Raw genomic sequence first — 17,573 nt, 5'->3', positions numbered from 1 at the left:
TCCCAATACAACATGTGTGTGTAAAAATGAAAAATAATATAAAAGTTTGCTAAAATGAATGGTTGTTGCCACACACAGGCACTGACAACCCTATGCATTGTTTAAAACTCATCCATTTAATCAAAGCAACTTATAATGATTGTAACGATTCATCACACCGAGGCGATCATCGCCAGAAGTACCAAGTTTCAGACATCTGAAATCTTAACAATACAAGCCAGAATAGGCAGTGATTAAGGGAACAGGGAATAGATAGATTTAGGTCTGTGATATCAACAAAGAGTTTGGAGTATGAGGCCCAGATCTGGGTAATGCTCAACCAATTTATTTTGCCCCTAACAATAAATAAAGCATGCATATCATCAATTAAATTTAGGTTAGTCACTAAATAAAAATAAAAAAACAGAAAAACATTTTGCACAATTTAAAATATGAAATAGGCAATATAATCTTATGGAGCATAGCCCCATGAGCAATAATCAAGTCAATGCAATAAGCTATTTTATTGCGATCGAGACCAGAAGTAGGGAAGCGGCCGAGCTGTTACTGATTGAAAAACTTTATAATATATTTATTATAATGGAGAAAATACATTCATCTTCACTTAATATTTGGGTGCTCTTAAAGTAAACAAATTTAAATATTATGTTAAGATTTTAACTTCATCCAGTCTATTTGTTTAATGGACTTGTATCAGTTTCTAATACCTTTTGTAGTCTAATAATATTTTCTCACATGAAAAAATTTTGTGGTAATTTACAGTATAGTGTTTTCGAACCTAATAAGTACCCTGTTTGGTAAGTAATGTGGTAAATGCAGCCCTTTGTGTCGGTAAAAATTAACACACACAAAACACACTTCTGATTATTTTAGATTTTATTAAATGGATCAGATATTTTTATCCTCATTATTTAAAGTGGATTTGCACATAAACAAGAGAGTTTTGAGTTTATCTGTATTTATCAGCAAGAGCAGCAGACAAAGCAGCGAGGAACTTGTCCACAGCCACGTGTACTTCTGCGGTGAAGTCAGCGGGGAAATGAACTGCAAGTGTCACGAGGATGTTATGGGACAAAATCTGGAAGAAAAAAACAAGAATAACGTACATTTTCATCTTAAACCATTTACAAATCTCTACATTTGATTTAACTTAGCTGAGTTCCATTCCCTGACCTGGGTGTCAGATTTCAACACCCACTAACGTGAAAAGATTGAAACAGCACTAAGCTCACCTTGAAGTTTCCAGGGTCTACGCGGAGTTTGGTGGCATGGAGATCACTCAAGGAGCTCAATGCACCAAGAAGATCGTCTATTTTTCCCACAGCATCGGTGATAGCACCCATCACAATTTTGCCATGTTTCTTCACTTGAGCAGATCCAAGAGAGTGGTCAGGCCAATGAGCGAAATATATTTTAGTCTGTGGGTAGACAGTAAGCATTCTGCAAGGAGGAGAATAATTGTTTACACGCTGGCAAAACCATTCCTTACTGATTTGAATGCGTTTTTAAATTCAAATAATAAATTAAAATTAACTTCTTACCGCCCCATAGCTTCTTGTCCTATGGAATCTGCCTGACTGGCGATTTTCCCCCAGAAGCCCTTGATCACAGCTTTATCCTTAGCTGTCAGACTCATTTTTTGATCACTTCCACGTCGTGGTATCACAAGAGAAAAGTATTAGATGTAGAAAATGAGTCTTTTTATAAAGGGAATTGATGCCACACCCTACATTACCAGCTCCACCTTTCAGACTTCAGCCAACAATTACGGAGGATTTTAGTTAGTGTGTGTGTGTGTGTGTGTGTGTGTGTGTGTGTGTGTGTGTGTGTGTGTGTGTGTGTGTGTGTGTGTGTGTGTGTGTGTGTGTGTCGTTTTTTAATGACTGTCGTTTGATGATGACTGTTAAAGTCATTTTTAAAATGACTGTTTTAAATATTGATTTACACACAGCATTGTTGGTTTGCAAAAAAAATCAAACAAACATAATCCTGTTGCACGTTTACACTTGATTTTAGTCTTATGTAAGACAGAACAAAACAAGAAAACATGTTAAATGAGAATCAGAAATATTTCATGGCATACTTCAAAAAATAAAGATGATTTAGTGTTCAAAAATGTTTCATTTAGATTTTTTCTTTTTTATAAATTGGTCTTGCACTTCATATTTTCATATTATATATCTTAATTCCGGTACTTTTACCATAAACCGACATATTTACCTTTACCAAATTGCTGATATTTTACAAGTTATTTTAAAATGTTGGAAAAAATGTATTGAGTGTGTTCACTAGCAACATTTGAATTTAAGAAATCCAATAAAAAAAAAAAATTCATGATAGGGCAATTAAAGGCTTTTCTTTAAAACATCCATATTTGTAATAATTCAGAGAAATTACCTCGTACTGTTGACAATTAATTTACTTAAGCATTGCGATAAGTTTTATAAAAGAAAAGCAGTAAATCATTTATTGAATATATTTGAATGTTTTACGTACCAACAATTTATTTGAACAATTGACTATTTTACGTTTAGTTTGCAACATTTGTTTCTTTGGCGATGCCTTTGAGGTAGACCTGTCCTTTTGTTCACATGGAAACCTTTCGATTTTTCAATTAACTATTCTTGACTTCCCTCATTTGTCAATTGTCTATTGTGAAAAAAATGTTTTGTGCATTTCAGAGGTTCCACGAATATTAAGTGTTCATTAACCACTGATGCTATAATGACCATTCGGGGTCATTTGGGGACAGCAGGTGCGACCTAAAGGGTGGGACAAGTAAAAAAAGAACAGGACGTACATCAATTTTAAGAAATTAAGAATACTTTGAAATGGGAGGAACGGGTCTGAGTGTCCAGATAAAGCAAAAAGAGTTGGCACTGGTTCAAATAAAAACTGTATTTGCTTATTGCTTATTTAATTTCACGTTCGTTTAATAAATATAAAAAAGAAGCATCCGAGCATTCTCGGTTGTCATTGAAATTGTTCATATACGACGTGGCAGTTTTTGTTGTACACTGGATTATAGGCTGTTTTAAATTGTATAATTCACAAGTTAGTATTTTGACAAAATCATAACATAAAGCACTGATTGTTTTCTTGACAAAAACATTGCATACATTCCTTTTGTGATTGAATTCGTATATTTTATGGTAGCCTATAAAATGGGCTCCTGCAAATCTAACTTAGCTTCTCAAAATGTAACGATCAGATCCAAGTGTGAATTAGATACGCCATAATAACCAATCAGCGCCTCAGGGCGTAGAGTGCGAGTATAAATACACTCGCACGTAGCCTATCTTTGCTCAGCATTCGCTTGAAGAAAAATTGATAATCACGATGGTGCAGTGGTCAGATTCCGAGCGCAAAACAATTGCGAGTGTCTGGAGCAAAATCAACGTCGATGAAATCGGACCACAGACCTTGGCAAGGTAATGTAATATACATAACACATCGTTTTATTATACTGGAAAAGACTTTGCATGTATGCATTTCAATTGTTTCGTGTGAAAGGGTGCTGGTTGTTTATCCCTGGACTCAGAGGTATTTTGGCGCATTTGGAGATCTATCCTGTGCATCTGCAATCATGGGCAACCCCAAAGTTTCAGAACACGGCAAAACTGTGCTGAAAGCGTTGGAGAAAGCTGTCAAGAACGTGGATGACATCAAAACCACTTACGCCAAACTCAGCCAGCTGCACTGCGAGAAACTCAACGTCGATCCAGACAACTTCAAGGTACATGATACTTTTTTCAGTGTGTCGATTTTAATACACTACTATACAGACTACTGGGGCCTAATATATGCTCTTTTTTTATTTACGCAGCTGTTGGCGGACTGCCTGAGCATTGTCATCGCGACTAATTTTGGACCCGCTTTCAACCCCTCAGTCCAGTCAACCTGGCAGAAACTTTTGTCAGTAGTTGTGGCTGCTCTCACAAGCCGCTACTTCTGAACTCCTGTGCACGAGATCTCTGCCTCAATTCAATGATGATTCAATGCTTTAATCATTAATAAAGCAATCAATCAAGGTGTGGATTCTGAGTCATTTTGTTTATCGCGCATTAGAAAAGATGGTGCATAGTTTTCCAAAATAATGAAACAAAAAAATCTAATTAAATATTACTCAAAATATTTATTCTGCCAGGAAACAAAAACACATTAGTCATCAAAGGTAAAATGTCGTTTTTATAAACGATGAATTAATTAAATTACTCTGGTTCAACTTAAAATCAAAATCCAAGTAAACTTTTACTTTGCACTAAACTACAATAAATACACAGTTTGTGCTATTGCTGGTTATTTTATTTTCATTCAAGTAAACTACTTGATGCTATTCAGTTTGACTATAAATATCATGCAAGATGGTAATCAAGCTCACATTAGAAATACATTAAAACCGAAAAGCACATTAGCAGTCTTGTTTCATGTGGTCACCTGACACGAAAACGTGTTTCTTTTTTTGCTTAAAGGCAAGTAGAATAAACTACTTTTTTTCAGTTAATCCAATATAACGATGCACTTTTAAAGAAAGACACAGTAGTTTAACTTTTTCAGTTTATAATGTTGTTGCAGGAAAGTTAATTTTATGCTTTTAAATATTTCATTATTTCACATTCAGTAAAATAACAGCAAAATATTTTTGATAGTTTTTTTTATTTTTATTAAAAATTGTACTTTACTGGTCAAGCTCTTTGATAAACTACTGTGCAAACGTCTTAGGCCACTATAGTATTTTCACCAAATAAGGTTTAAGGTGTTTTTTCATGTCAATTTGAAACTTTATTTACATTTTAAAACATTATTTTTGTAATTGTAATTAATTGTAATTACAATGATATTATTGCCTGAATAAGGAGTCTAACAGCCAGTGCTCCTCACAAAGATCTGATCTGATCATCATCTGTCTGAAATGACATAAAGAAACAAAACAAACTGAGACAAAATAAATCCAGAAGAACTTGCCAACATCTCTAAAATGCTTTAAAAGACCTACCCGCATGGATTGCTACCTGAAAAACTATGGCCAACCAACTGTTCTAAATGCAAAGTAGTCATAACAAATGTTGATTTGATTAAGTTAATTAAATTGATAAAAAGTATTTATGCATAACTTTTAAAGGCATCCTCATTTTACAGCAATTTAATAAGTAATTATCAGTTAAATCTCACTAACTCACACTTTCCTTTAGTTCCCTGCTTTAGGGGTCGTCCCGGAACGAACCGCAGTCTGGTACATACTTCACACAGCGGATGCTACCAGTTGGAAGCCGGCAGAGATTACAGTCAGTACAATTCTCGGTGCTGGAAAACAAGGCGAGAAGATGCAATCTCCAGTAAACTTCTCGAGTCGACATTCTTATATAGCCATTGTTCTGCCCCAGTTAAACATGATTTTAATATTTTAATGCACCCTTTTTCCCGAACAGAGCGTTTGAGGACACGTTAAGTTCAAGAGCTCTATATTGCACACTTTGATGTTGGTGTTAGTGCTGGGGGTGAAAATGTATTTTCGCAGTCTATAACCAGAAGATAGAATCCCCAGCCTGATCTTACGAGTAAACTATTTTACGTTTTTTACGAAAATAACCTCTGTGACGTAGCAAACAGATATCTTTTTTCATGCACAATTATTATAGCATAAGTGAATCTTGCTGCGCTTACACTCAGTATTAAAAACCGAACAAAACGCCCTTTGTCATTGCAGCTGCAAACGCCAAAATACTTCTCTAAATATCTTTGACTGTATTCGAGTGAAAGAAAAGTCTTATAGGATGCCTTGAGTGAGTGGTCTTAATTCATGCATGGCATAATATAAACAATATTTATTTATGGGAATTAACTCGCGGGTTTCTTCCTTGCAGACATTTAATAAATGCACATTAAGAAAGTGGAAACAACCCTGATTCAAACAAAACCAACCTATATATAAAATGCCTAAATCAAACAAAAGGAACTAAGATGTAGCTTAAATAATGTGTCGGTGACCTTTGGGTAAGGGATTGATTAGAATGAATAGCAAAAATCAGTCCAAGGCTCTTAAAAAATGTGGAAAAAATATTTAAAATACGTGGCTATTCCTAAAACTGCGCCTACTCGTTTCGGCAAACAACTGCCTTCATCAGGGTAACAGTCGATTCAACCTACATATACTTTAATACATTTTTTTTTTTTACTTTAAGCCAAACAAGTCTCTCTTTCTAAAAACATTTTAACCATGTTTTCAATGTGTATAGCAGACGTGTTCCCTCGTTATAAACGATCAGTGCTTTTCTTATGTCCACAATTAAAATCCACTCATATGGCTTAAAACTACAAAACATCACACGAGTTTTATTATTATTATTATTATTATTATTATTATTATTATTATTATGCATACTACTATTCTACCATAATGAGTTGCATGCTTCATATGAACTCGGAATTTGATATCCGTAGTAGCTATTTTTAATTTTATTCCAAGCTTAAATTGAACAGTTCAACAAATTAAGGCAACTAAACTTATCTGTGAGGATTAAACATAGTCCAAATAAAATTAATTGCTAATTTTTTCTGCATTCTAATTTAAAAAGAACTTTGCAACTTTGCAGTAAGTTTCGGCATCTTATTTGTTTAGCCTATTTAAAAAATAAACAACGCATCGGCCTATAGGTGATTTCTCACCGTTTTAATTTCCTATTTGGCGGTTATTGTAATAAATTTATTAGAACCAAAGATTTTTCTTCTTCACCATACAAAACATGAACGTTTGCAAATATTATTGAAAATTAGACAAATATGAATATTAGCTTCCAAATATTTAAGTAAAACAGGGAAAACAACGTTGAGAATAACGTTGATCAGAATGATGTCATTACATAAAATTTCACATATAATGCAAAGAGAGCTTAACGACCTTATATTAAACACTGTGATCATTCCAGCATGTTTTGGATTTAATATCTGTACTTATGATTAACCGACTTTTATTTTAAAATAGACGACTTGTGCATTAAAAAAACACTTATGAACTTTTTATATAGGCCTGTTAATAATTAGTGCACATATTTCCAAAAAGGCGGATTTATCCTTATAGCTGTCAAAACTCATTTCCGATCCCTTCCACTTGGTATTGCAAAAGCAGAGTGTTAAATGTAAATTTTATAATTATTGCTGCCTCACCCAACAGTTCCACTTCTCAGACTTCAGCCAACAACTGCAGATGATTTTTTATTCACTGAATCATTTTCTCCCAAAATAGTGAATGTTTGTATTTATTTGAATATAAACATGTATCTTATGCATAAATACTTATATATTTAGCTGTGTTATGGTAGCCTTAAAAACAAAACAAAAAAAGTCATAGCTAACCAAAATGCAGTCTAATCTTACATCATGTCAAAAATATTTTTTATCACTTATTTTTAGGTGAAAACAGTAATGCATTGAATGTCTTTTTTCATATTTGCAACGTTATAAATCAACAACTGTTTTGAAAAACTGACACAGGGGTTCCAAAAAAGCCATATGCAAAGCCATATTTTTTGCACACCTTTTAAAGGTTTCATGAATACTAAATGCTCATTATGGAACCAATGATGCCAATAAACAACAATTTTAAGATAAAAGTTAATTATTCTCATCCTCTATGGTTCCATAAAAAACATACATCAAAACACATACAAAACCTTTAACTTTTACCTTCAAAATACAAAAAAAAATCCACAAAAGATTTTCTACAGTAAAAAGTTTTATTTATTTTTTTATTATTATGTTTTTTTAGGTTATTATATATATTTAGTTTTTATTTTTAGATATTTAAATGTTTTGCACATTATAAGAATCAAATTGGTTATTAGAATATTTTGATAAAGAGTTTTTGTATAGGCAAAAACATTAACGTAGAGAATTGAAGAAAATATATATATTTTATAGGCATTTGTAGTTGCATGAGATATGCTTGAGGGTCATTTGGGGACAACAGATGGTACCTAAAGGGTGTGACAAATCAAAAAGAACAGGGCATTCATATTCAGTTATCACTTTTAACAAAGAACCAACATTTTGGGAGGAACACGTCTGAGTGTCCAGATAAAGCTAAAAGAGTTGCACTGCCGCAAAATAAAACATAAATTAGATTTTAGATGATTTTATTTACTTTCACATCCGTTTCATAAATATAAAAAAATAACAATTGAGAATATACAGCTGTCACAGATTAATCTGTCAAAAGTATAAAGATAATCGAATTTTGTATTTCTGGACATTTTCCAGTTCACTTTTTTGTAACACTCTACAAATTGGTTAATAAGCAGCTTCTTCTGAGGTCTGAGTTTGGATTTGGACAAAATCACTACATAAAGCATTGATTCTTTTCCTGACAATATAGCACACTGGAATCAACATTTCGTGATTTTGGTGCTTTTACTAATTTTATAGTAATCATGATGGTGCAGTTGTCAGATTCTGACTATTGCAAGTGTCAAAATCAACATTGATGAAACTGGATCGCAGACCCTGGCAAGGTTTATTTAAGGTTTATTTAGGGTTTGTTTAGTTTATTTTAATTTGCATAACACATTCCTTGATGTATTTGAAAAAAGACTTTGCATGTATGCATTTCAATTGTTTTATGGGAAAGAGACTACTGTGACCTAATAAATGCTTATTTTTTTTGTTCAAGCAGCTGCCCGACCATTGTCATCGAAACCAATTTTGGACCCGCTTTCAACCCCACTATCCAGTCAGTGTAGCAGAAACATTTGTCTGTAATTGTGGCTGTTCTCACAAGCCGCTACTTCTGAAGTCTTGTGAAGATCTCTGCCTAAATTCAATGATGATTCAGTTCGTTGGAAACTATAAACAAAGCAATCAATTAAGGTGTCGATTCTGTTAAGTTCTATCAAGCTGCAGTTTGTTAGAGGTCATGTAATGTAAAAATATCAAGTATCCTCTAACTAAAAATATGTAGAACAGTCTGTGACATCATTAAAGAGGCAGTTGTGTGATATTGCTTAAATCAGCCCACATCCTCCTGCACATTTAAACGATACTGTTCAACTTGCCCATGTTCTTTACATTCAAGTCCCAATACCAACAAATAATAGAAAATTTTCAGATTCAAGTACAAAACATCTTCATAACAGCAACATCCACTAAAAAGTTCCCTTAAAGCACAAACTTTGAAGAATTTCCCCCCTAATCATACTAGTGTTTGCTTCAATTTTAATGTCATCAATTGTGATGCCTAAATATGCGTACTCTGTGATTTTACAACTATTAATGGTTTACATGTAATAATTGTTCTGTATCAAAACAGCATCATTTTAAATTCTTGTTTGCTTTTAAGAAGGTAATGGGTCATTAAGGATTTTTAATGTTAAAACAGGGTTATCAATAGGGTTTGTTTCCTGGACAAAAAGTGAATCAACATGAAGAGGCAATGCACACAAGAAGTGCTACTTAGTGAAGAATCTATCTAAGGATCTGAGAATCCTTGTTGTTAACTTATGTGTGTTTGTTGTTTCAAGAAAGCAACCATTCATTTGGGATGTGTTTTATTTTCATTTGTTTTTATTCATTTATTCTACATTTAATTATTTTATTTAATCATATGATCATTAGTCATTTATATAATTACCATTTTATAATTTTATTGATCATTAGTTAATGATTTGATTATTATTATTGATTATTATTTGTCATTTTATTACGTGCCTATACTTTATTGTTATTATTTTCCTATAATTATTGCTTCATTATTATTTCCATTTTTCCATATTGTTATAATCTTATGACTGTGTGGATTCAAGTGATACTTGTTTGCATGAGTAAGGCCCCGTTTACACTAGTGCGTATTAGTTTTAAAACGGCGTTTTAGAATGAAAACGATCCGCGTCCACACTCGCGTTTTACCCAGCGTTTCTGAACTGCTCTCCGTCCACACCAAAACGCTGAAAACGCACATCACGTGACCACACACACACACTTTGGCAATCGCTGGAGCCCATCTACCCAGATGAGAGCTCTGCTAGTCGGACTTCTCATCAAGCATCTCCCGCTGGATCTAATCTCACTATATTTATAAAACGTGATATTTCATTCATCTTGTTGTCTTTATCTAACGACATATTCCCTGACTTTGGTCACTGGAATCTATTACTTGTTCTCAGGTAACGTGTTTTGGCTGAGCGCAAAGATAAGTTAATGATTAATGTAAGCACGTAGCCTACATTCTGTATATTGACTGATCGCTTGCCTTTATTTCCTATAATGTATAAACTTATTGTATGTTATACTTTTATAATGGCCATTATCGATTATTAAAACTGATATTCAGCAAAAGAGAGGGTGTGTTTCGTATTTTCACTGAAATTGAAAGGAGGCAGTTGTTATCGGCTCCGTTTTGTTATAAATATGCACACAGTGAAGATGACGCTCATATATGCAGCACGACGCCTCAACATTTCTGCTGTCTGTTTAGTTGTTAATATTAAAATAAAAATAGGCAGTTCCTTATATCAAGTTTACATTTTATTGTTGAGAAAGTGAAACAACGTAGCCAAGGTGATGTGAATGAAGTTATAAAGTACACTGTTCCCTGTGAAGATTGACGCTGGTCCTCGGTATGTTTTCCATATCAAACTGAGAAGAAGAGATGCAGCCTTGATCAAACTTGCGAAGTCTGAACTTACACGGAGAAGATTCAGGACTGAACTGTGTGTTAGGCTACTTAATATTGAGGAAAAGCCCCAATCAGAGAGGCGAATGTCTGCAGCCCCGCCTCCGTTTTCAGATATCTCCGTCTTTCCCCATCCACACTGAGACGGAGCTGCAGCGTTTTAGAATGAAAACGGCCTCTCCAGCGTTTTCGAAACGCTCCGTTTTCGGCGCTCGAGAACTCCGGCGTAGTGTGGACGGATGGCGTAACCGTAGCAAAACTTATGCGTTTTCAAACTAAAACGCACTAGTGTAAACGGGGCCTAAGAGATAAGAGAATGTCTCCATTTCAGGGTCTGTATTGTCTCTGGACAATATTGTGAGGCAGTAATTTTCCTCTGCTGTTGCTTGTGGTATAATAACACTTGTTGGATTCATCCTGGTCACACGAAGTCTGAGCATTGAAACACACGCAACTAATTTATTCAATAAACTCTGCTCTTTCTTTATCATCATAACCTCATCTCCTGCTTCCGCTCCTCTCTGGTTTTCTCAGTTAACTGCTATATTGGTAGCAGACTGTTAATTCAGTTAAATACTGGTTAACAGGGTTAGGTATTGCAAACTCTGCTGACTTTTTGTCCAGATAACTGGAGAAACAGACATTTTCTGACAAGATCTGGCGTCTGGGGCTGGATCGTATTTATCTGGCCTGGAAAAGGTGCTCTAACATTAGTGATATTGCTTATAGAAAAATTTAGAGGAATTTTATTCTTTTTATATCTAATGTATTCAATTGCTCATGGAAAAGATGAGTTTCCAGTTGGTGTTCTTACAAGTGATTCTGGAAAGTGATTAAGAGCCAGCCTCACATGATATTAAACGACGACGCTCACTTACTGACTGGAGGCTCCTGGACAGGATGTAGACTTTCAGAAGCAGGTGGAGGTAAGAGTGTGAAGAGCCAGTGGCTGTTCTGTAAGCAAGAATCAATGATTGAAATTAGTTATTGATTAATTACATTTTGTGTTTTACTTGCTGGGAAGTTAGTTTTGTCTGAAAAATTTAAAAGATTTTCCATTTACCCGCACTATACTGTTCATGCTGAGGACATTCACGCTTACAATTAGGGTTGTGTGCTATTGTAGAAAATGTGTTATGCAATAACATTCTAAATAATACAATATACAGTAAGTGATGTTATTAAAAAAAAACAACAACAACAACAACAACAACATGTTATTTAAAAAGAAAGCATGACTGTAACCTCCTTTTGTAAAAGGGAACTGAAAGGGAACAGAATGATTTACCCTGCTGGAAAATCCAGCTTAAACCAGCCTTGGCTGGTTGGCTGGTTTTAGCTGGTCGATCAGGCTGGTTTTAGAGGGGTTTTGGCCATTTCCAGGCTGGTTTCCAGTCATTTCCAGCCTGGTCTTAGCTGGTCAGGCTGGTAAATGACCAGCTAAATCCAGCTAAACCCAGCTTGACCAGCCTGGTTTAAGCAGGACATAGCTGTTTTTGGCTGGGCTCCCAGCCTGGCTAGGCTGGTCAAGCTGGTTTTAGCTGGTCATCTCCCAGCATGACTAGCTAAGACCAGGCTGGAAATGGCTGGAAACCAGCCTGGAAGTGACCAAAACCCCTCTAAAACCAGCCTGGTCGACCAGCTAAAACCAGCCAACCAGCCTAGTTGAAAACAAACCACATTTTAACAATGCAAATAAAATAAATAAATAAAATAAATAAAGGTCATCACCACTTTGCTCTACCTGAAAACATTAAAACAACCAGGAAAACAAACAAACAACAAAAACAACAACAACAAAATATGAAAGAGTCAAGACACTTCCATGTTGTCTTAATGCTTTCTTAACCTCGGCTTGCATACATGGTCATATTTCAGAATAAATACTAAAATCTTTACATGTTTGTCCTGAAAACTAGCATGCCTACACTGCTTGGTTTCAGAAGTGCATGTTGACATGCAACATCTCCTGATGTGCTGAAATGTATTTTAGGTGGTGTACAAAATGGCAGATACAGAAAGATAAATTAAATATCTAATTAATTGCAAATTTAGGGCAGATTTGTTATCAAAATGTCGGAGGTTTGAGTCCTGGGACCAGCAATGATTAGGTGGTGGGAGTGATTAACAGAAATCTCATCAATCAAGGCAGCAAACCACCAACTGCTCCAGGCAGCCCGCTGCTCTTGGTGTGTTTATGGGTCTAAGTCGCTTTGGATAAAAGCATCTGCTAAATTCTTAAATATAAATGTAAGTCATTGTGTTGTGTATATTGCACACAACTGCAAGTTTGATAATTCTCTGATATATTGTGCAGCCCTATATGCAATGTAGGTTGAAGATATTTTAGAAAGAGTTGCTCTATATATATATATATATATATATATATATATATATATATATATATATATATATATATATATATATATATATATATATATATATGTGTGTGTGTGTGTGTGTGTGTGTGTGTGTGTGTGTGTGTGTGTGCGCGTGCATGCATATAGTTTCTGAGTTGAGTATATATATATAGGCTATTATATTATATAAGGTACGATCCCACCGCACGTTTAGCATGTCACGTGATCATTGGCTAAATACAAATCTGCTTCTTTTTCAGTGTTTACACATAATCGGATAATCGGACATGTTTATTTACATCAGATACACACTTTTACAGCCTTAACTGTTCTTATCCCAGCTAAACAGCCACGTACTTTCATGTAACGTTAATCCAGGGGAAGTTGATGAATTTGATGAAGTCCCTCTGCAACGCCAGATCAGGCAGCTCCCATAACTCATAGATCAAAAATGTAGTCATTATTAAGCTGTTTAAACAACGAAGTGCAGTTATCCACATTGTAAGGACGTGTTTGTCAATATTCGTTGAAAAATAAATATATCACGTGACAAACTTTAAGTGTTGTTATGAAACATTAAGAGGATGAGTTTATTTATTTATATTTATTTGTTTACGATTGTGTTTTAACCAGAACAACGGATGACATCAAATACAATAATAAACAAGGAAATATATAAATTATTAAAAATAATACTAAAATAAAAAACAGGGTACAGATGCAAAACTTTTAAAAGTACTTATAAAATGTCACAGTTTTTACACTTTGTTTGCTGTAAACATTTTTTAATGTAGTAATTAAACTGTTTAAGTCAAAGTCAGTTTACAGAAAATTCTGCAAATTATGTAATGATGAAGACAATTTACATTTAAGCATATTTACCCAATAAAATAAACAAATTGCCTATAAATTATGCTTGTCATAAGAAAAGTAACAAATTATATTAAACATGGAAAAATCGATGTTAAACTTACATTTTGATTTAAAGAAAGAAAGAAAAAAAAACGATATAAATCAGACCAAAACACTTTAACGTGGACATTCGACAAAAACGGTTTGATACTTGAGTTACAGAAGACAGAATTTGAATTAGGAATTATTACCAAATTTAGATACAATCTCGTTTGTGGGGTATGTGTAACACTTTTAAGTGTTTTATAACTTTAACTTTGTTGGGAACACAGAATTTGTAGGGTAAAAACACCTTTTCTTATTAATTTGATCTGTTAGAGAGTTCTAAAGAAATTCCCCCTTGGAGTGATTCTTTTTTTGACTGAAAAATATTTCTTGTATTTTTATTACTACACTTTAGGTCGTAAATGCATTTGTTTTCAACTTAAAACTTTGGTACTGTTTTTTAACAATCGCTTCAAATGACAAATGGCATTTCATTAAATGAGCAAGGCCCTTGTATGACCTTAATGAGGCGATGAGTTCTAAATGGTCACATAAAAACCTCACGCAACAAGTTATTTAACGTCATTTAGTTTGTGATTTCACCAGTTACAGTTTTATTAAATTTTTTAATAGCCTACAGCATTTATTTACATAATCATTTACGTTTTTTTGTATTTAATTAAGAACAGTGCGGTTTCATTGTCCAAATAATGTTTAAAATGGCCAACAATATATATTCTTTTTGCAACTTTTTGAACTGTGAAAAGTTTTTTTTTTTTTTTTTTTTTTTTTAACAATCAATGGTGCATCGAGCTAAATATTAGGTCTACTATATTTTGTGGTGAAAATTATTTAAATATTTCAACGAAATAGTTTCTGAATTGGTAATTGGTGTAAAATGTTTGAGAACACTGTTAGTTTATATGAATTTATGTAATCTTCTCACACTAAATTCACATCAGATTCACATCCTATAAAATCCCACCCTAATGCATCCAGAAATGCAGAATGTGCTGTGAATTTACCTATATTCAGTCTGGGTTATTTTAAGTTATTTTTTTTTGTGAGTAGTTTTAATCTAGGGTGCCAGAAACTCTACACCAGAGTGAGTAAAAGTGAGATTTTTCATTGTTTCTCTTTTTCTATGCATTAAAGTCATACATTGTAAAATACAACAAGTTAACTTTACTTGTAAAAAAAAACAAACAAGCAAACTGATTGAATTAAAAATGTAAAGTGGCCTAAAGTAATTATTTTTAGCTTAAAAAGCTCACTTTGCTATTATTTTTATAGATTGTTTCACACACACACACGCACACACACGCACACACACACACACGTGTGTGTGTGTGTGTGTGTGTGTGTGTGTGTGTATAAAATTGGCAATTTCCTATATTATATTTACATATATGCACACACACACACACACACGCACACTCACTGTGTCACTGTTAACATCTTTAGCAGACAACATAAAATATTACGCAGTAAAATATGCACAAAATGCATTTTGATGGCGAGGGACGACTCATTCAGAGAGAAGCGGAACTATTGCAGCACGTCATTTGTACTTCTACGGTGCACGTAGAGTAACACCAAACACTGTGCTGTTGTGTTTTAGAAAGAACCATAGAAAGAACTGACGTTTTGCTGTCAGTGCTATTTTTTCACTGTCAGATTGAGATCACAGTAAAATCAACATATTTAGCCAGCCGTTGACTGATGGATAAAACAATTTGGGCTACGATCTGGTAAATGATAACGTTGCGTGTGGTTATTTTGTTGCTGATTTTGGCTAACGTTAGCCAGCAGGCTAACAGAATTTGTTATTTATCAACCACTCATTTAGGTTATCAGTAATGCACTTCATCAAATGTACCGGGTTTCTCATACTCATAAACTCTAATGCAGATCAAACATTTAACCAACCACACCTAAGTTAACCAATCTTATCATATAAAGTCACAGTTTTAGCTTTAATTCCCTTGACATAACATAAGTATTTCACAAAAGGATGTACAAGCAGTGGACAGCAGATTTAAACTCAGACCCAAAGCCGATGTGGAAACAATCCGAGTCCAGCCTGCAGCCCAATGGGGAAAAAACAAGTCCCATCAGTGTGATATTAGTAAGTTCTGGCAGCCGAGGAAATAAACTGCTCTTCCGATACCCGTTCCAGAGAGCATCCGAAAACACGTCCTCTGCTACATGTAAGTAACGTTAACGTTATTCCTGCTTCATCTATTGCAGGGGTGCCCAAACGTTTTCTTAGGGTCAAAAACCAAACTTGATTAAGGTTATTGAGGTAAAATTGGTTTTCGGTTCACACATTCATTCAGTGACAATTTGTGACATGCCCCCTTTATTATTTACCATGGTACTTTGAATATTGGGTTGAAATCACAAGCAAATATGACTTAAAAACAACACTAGCACTATTTATTTGACTGTGAACAATGTTGTACGTTGATACTCATTGGCTGCTGATCTGATTTCACCATTCAGAATTTGGCAAAAAAAATTATTGAAATTATATTGTTAAGGAAAAAGTCTGAACGCGTGAATATAAAACTTGTTTACAGAAGATGCAAGAAATTCACAGTTTGAAATATTATTTGCAGATTATACAAGAGTTATTTTATTTAGAAGAGGTACTGCTTATTTTCTAGTTTTCAAATGTATTGTGTAAAAAAAAATGTACTTTTTTTTTTATCAAAGCAAAACAGCGGAGTCCATATGTGTTGAATACCTCAGGCGACTCTACAGAGGACCAGGATGGTGATTCAAGGTACAATACAAGGCAGATTCCTTTATGTATTTTGACATATTTCTATATATTTTTAAAATTGTATATTTCAAATACAGTGTCCTTTTTTGCATGGAGTCAACCCAAATGGCATGTTAATAAATCACTAGTATTTGGCATAGGACGATAAGCGGTTTCAAGGTTTACCACAGGTTGGAAAAGTCAAGCTTTTTCAAAACCGACAGAATTTTATGATTTATTGTTCCTACTGTTGGACCATCTACATGCCAGATAAATAAGATCCAGTCCCAGATGCCAAATCTTGTAAAAAAAATGTCTGTTTCTCTAGGTATCTGGACAACAAGTCAGCAAAGTTTTCAATATCTAAACTTGTTAACCAGTATTCAACTGAATTAAAAGTCTCCTATCAATATAGGAGTTAACTGAGAAAGAGAGGAGCGGAAGCAGGAGATGAAGTAATGATGATAAAGAAAGAGCAGAGTTTATTGAATAAATTTAGTTTGCTTATGATTCAATGCTCAAACTTTATCTTACCAGGATGAATCCAACAAGTGTTATAATACCACAAGCAACAGCAGAGGAAAATTACTGTTTCACAATATTGTCCAGAGACAATACAGACCCTGAAATGGAGACATTCTCTATCTCTTACTCATGAAAACAAGTGTCACTTGAATCCACACAGTCATAAGATTATAACAATATGGAAAAATGGAAATAATAATGAAGTAATAATGATGGGAAAATAATAAAATATAAAAACATAATAAAATGACAAAAAATAATTAAATCATTATTTATTGATCAATAAAATGATATAATGCTAATTATATAAATGACTATTAATCACATGATTAAATAAAATAATTAAATGGGCGACGCGGTG

The 17,573-nt window shown here is 34.0% G+C and overlaps 3 protein-coding genes across 31 annotated transcripts in view; 2 read left to right on the top strand and 1 right to left on the bottom strand.

Moving 5' to 3' along the window:
- Positions 1–858: 858 nt before the first annotated feature.
- Positions 859–13,601, bottom strand: hbaa2 (hemoglobin, alpha adult 2). Of its 17 annotated transcripts, none has more exons than XM_073940255.1 (8): positions 13,381–13,574; positions 11,542–11,617; positions 5,181–5,304; positions 4,997–5,034; positions 4,834–4,907; positions 1,542–1,646; positions 1,233–1,440; positions 863–1,078 (listed from the first exon to the last, which is right to left on the bottom strand). In XM_073940255.1, the coding sequence occupies exons 6-8, from the start codon at positions 1,634–1,636 to the stop codon at positions 950–952; spliced, it is 432 nt and encodes a 143-aa protein (XP_073796356.1). In that variant the 5' UTR covers positions 1,637–1,646; positions 4,834–4,907; positions 4,997–5,034; positions 5,181–5,304; positions 11,542–11,617; positions 13,381–13,574; the 3' UTR covers positions 863–949. The 17 variants fall into 17 exon arrangements, with proteins under 17 accessions (NP_001013479.2, XP_073796356.1, XP_073796350.1 ...); XM_073940249.1 differs by having other exon boundaries at positions 4,997–5,039; positions 13,381–13,567; XM_073940245.1 differs by lacking the exon at positions 4,997–5,034 and having other exon boundaries at positions 11,514–11,617.
- Positions 3,195–4,032, top strand: hbba2 (hemoglobin, beta adult 2). The gene is made up of 3 exons (NM_001003431.2): positions 3,195–3,431; positions 3,514–3,736; positions 3,827–4,032. The coding sequence occupies exons 1-3, from the start codon at positions 3,340–3,342 to the stop codon at positions 3,953–3,955; spliced, it is 444 nt and encodes a 147-aa protein (NP_001003431.2). The 5' UTR covers positions 3,195–3,339; the 3' UTR covers positions 3,956–4,032.
- A 1,916-nt stretch (positions 13,602–15,517) lies between the features above and the next one.
- Positions 15,518–17,573, top strand: part of nprl3 (NPR3-like, GATOR1 complex subunit) — a 36,771-nt gene continuing 34,715 nt past the window's right edge. For 10 of the 13 annotated variants that reach the window (XM_073942676.1, XM_073942657.1, XM_073942636.1 and 7 more), the window contains exons 1-3: positions 15,518–15,671; positions 15,934–16,130; positions 16,639–16,708. In XM_073942676.1, coding sequence (XP_073798777.1) covers positions 15,643–15,671; positions 15,934–16,130; positions 16,639–16,708 — 296 coding nt within the window. In that variant the 5' untranslated portion in view covers positions 15,518–15,642. Of the gene's footprint in view, positions 16,131–16,638; positions 16,709–17,573 lie in introns of all 13 variants that reach the window. The other 3 variants (NM_001025534.2, XM_073942680.1, XM_009299798.5) reach the window with 3 other exon arrangements.

The sequence above is a fragment of the Danio rerio genome, chromosome 3, assembly GCF_049306965.1.
Source record: "Danio rerio strain Tuebingen ecotype United States chromosome 3, GRCz12tu, whole genome shotgun sequence".
Classification (NCBI taxonomy): Eukaryota; Metazoa; Chordata; class Actinopteri; order Cypriniformes; family Danionidae; genus Danio; species Danio rerio.
Note: the sequence above shows the minus strand (reverse complement) of the source record. Positions and strands in the feature narration are given on the sequence as shown.

What these genes read in the sequence shown, in the direction of transcription:
- hbba2 (NM_001003431.2), top strand. Translation starts at nt 3,340, where the DNA reads ATGGTGCAGTGGTCAGATTCCGAGCGCAAAACAATTGCGAGTGTCTGG. An exon ending in GGACCACAGACCTTGGCAAG is followed by an intron (nt 3,432 to 3,513) that starts GTAATGTAATAT and finishes TTCGTGTGAAAG; the next exon opens with GGTGCTGGTTGTTTATCCCT. An exon ending in TCGATCCAGACAACTTCAAG is followed by an intron (nt 3,737 to 3,826) that starts GTACATGATACT and finishes TTATTTACGCAG; the next exon opens with CTGTTGGCGGACTGCCTGAG.
- hbaa2 (XM_073940215.1), bottom strand. An exon ending in GGACAAGAAGCTATGGGGCG is followed by an intron (nt 1,441 to 1,541) that starts GTAAGAAGTTAA and finishes TCCTCCTTGCAG; the next exon opens with AATGCTTACTGTCTACCCAC. An exon ending in TAGACCCTGGAAACTTCAAG is followed by an intron (nt 1,079 to 1,232) that starts GTGAGCTTAGTG and finishes TTTTTCTTCCAG; the next exon opens with ATTTTGTCCCATAACATCCT.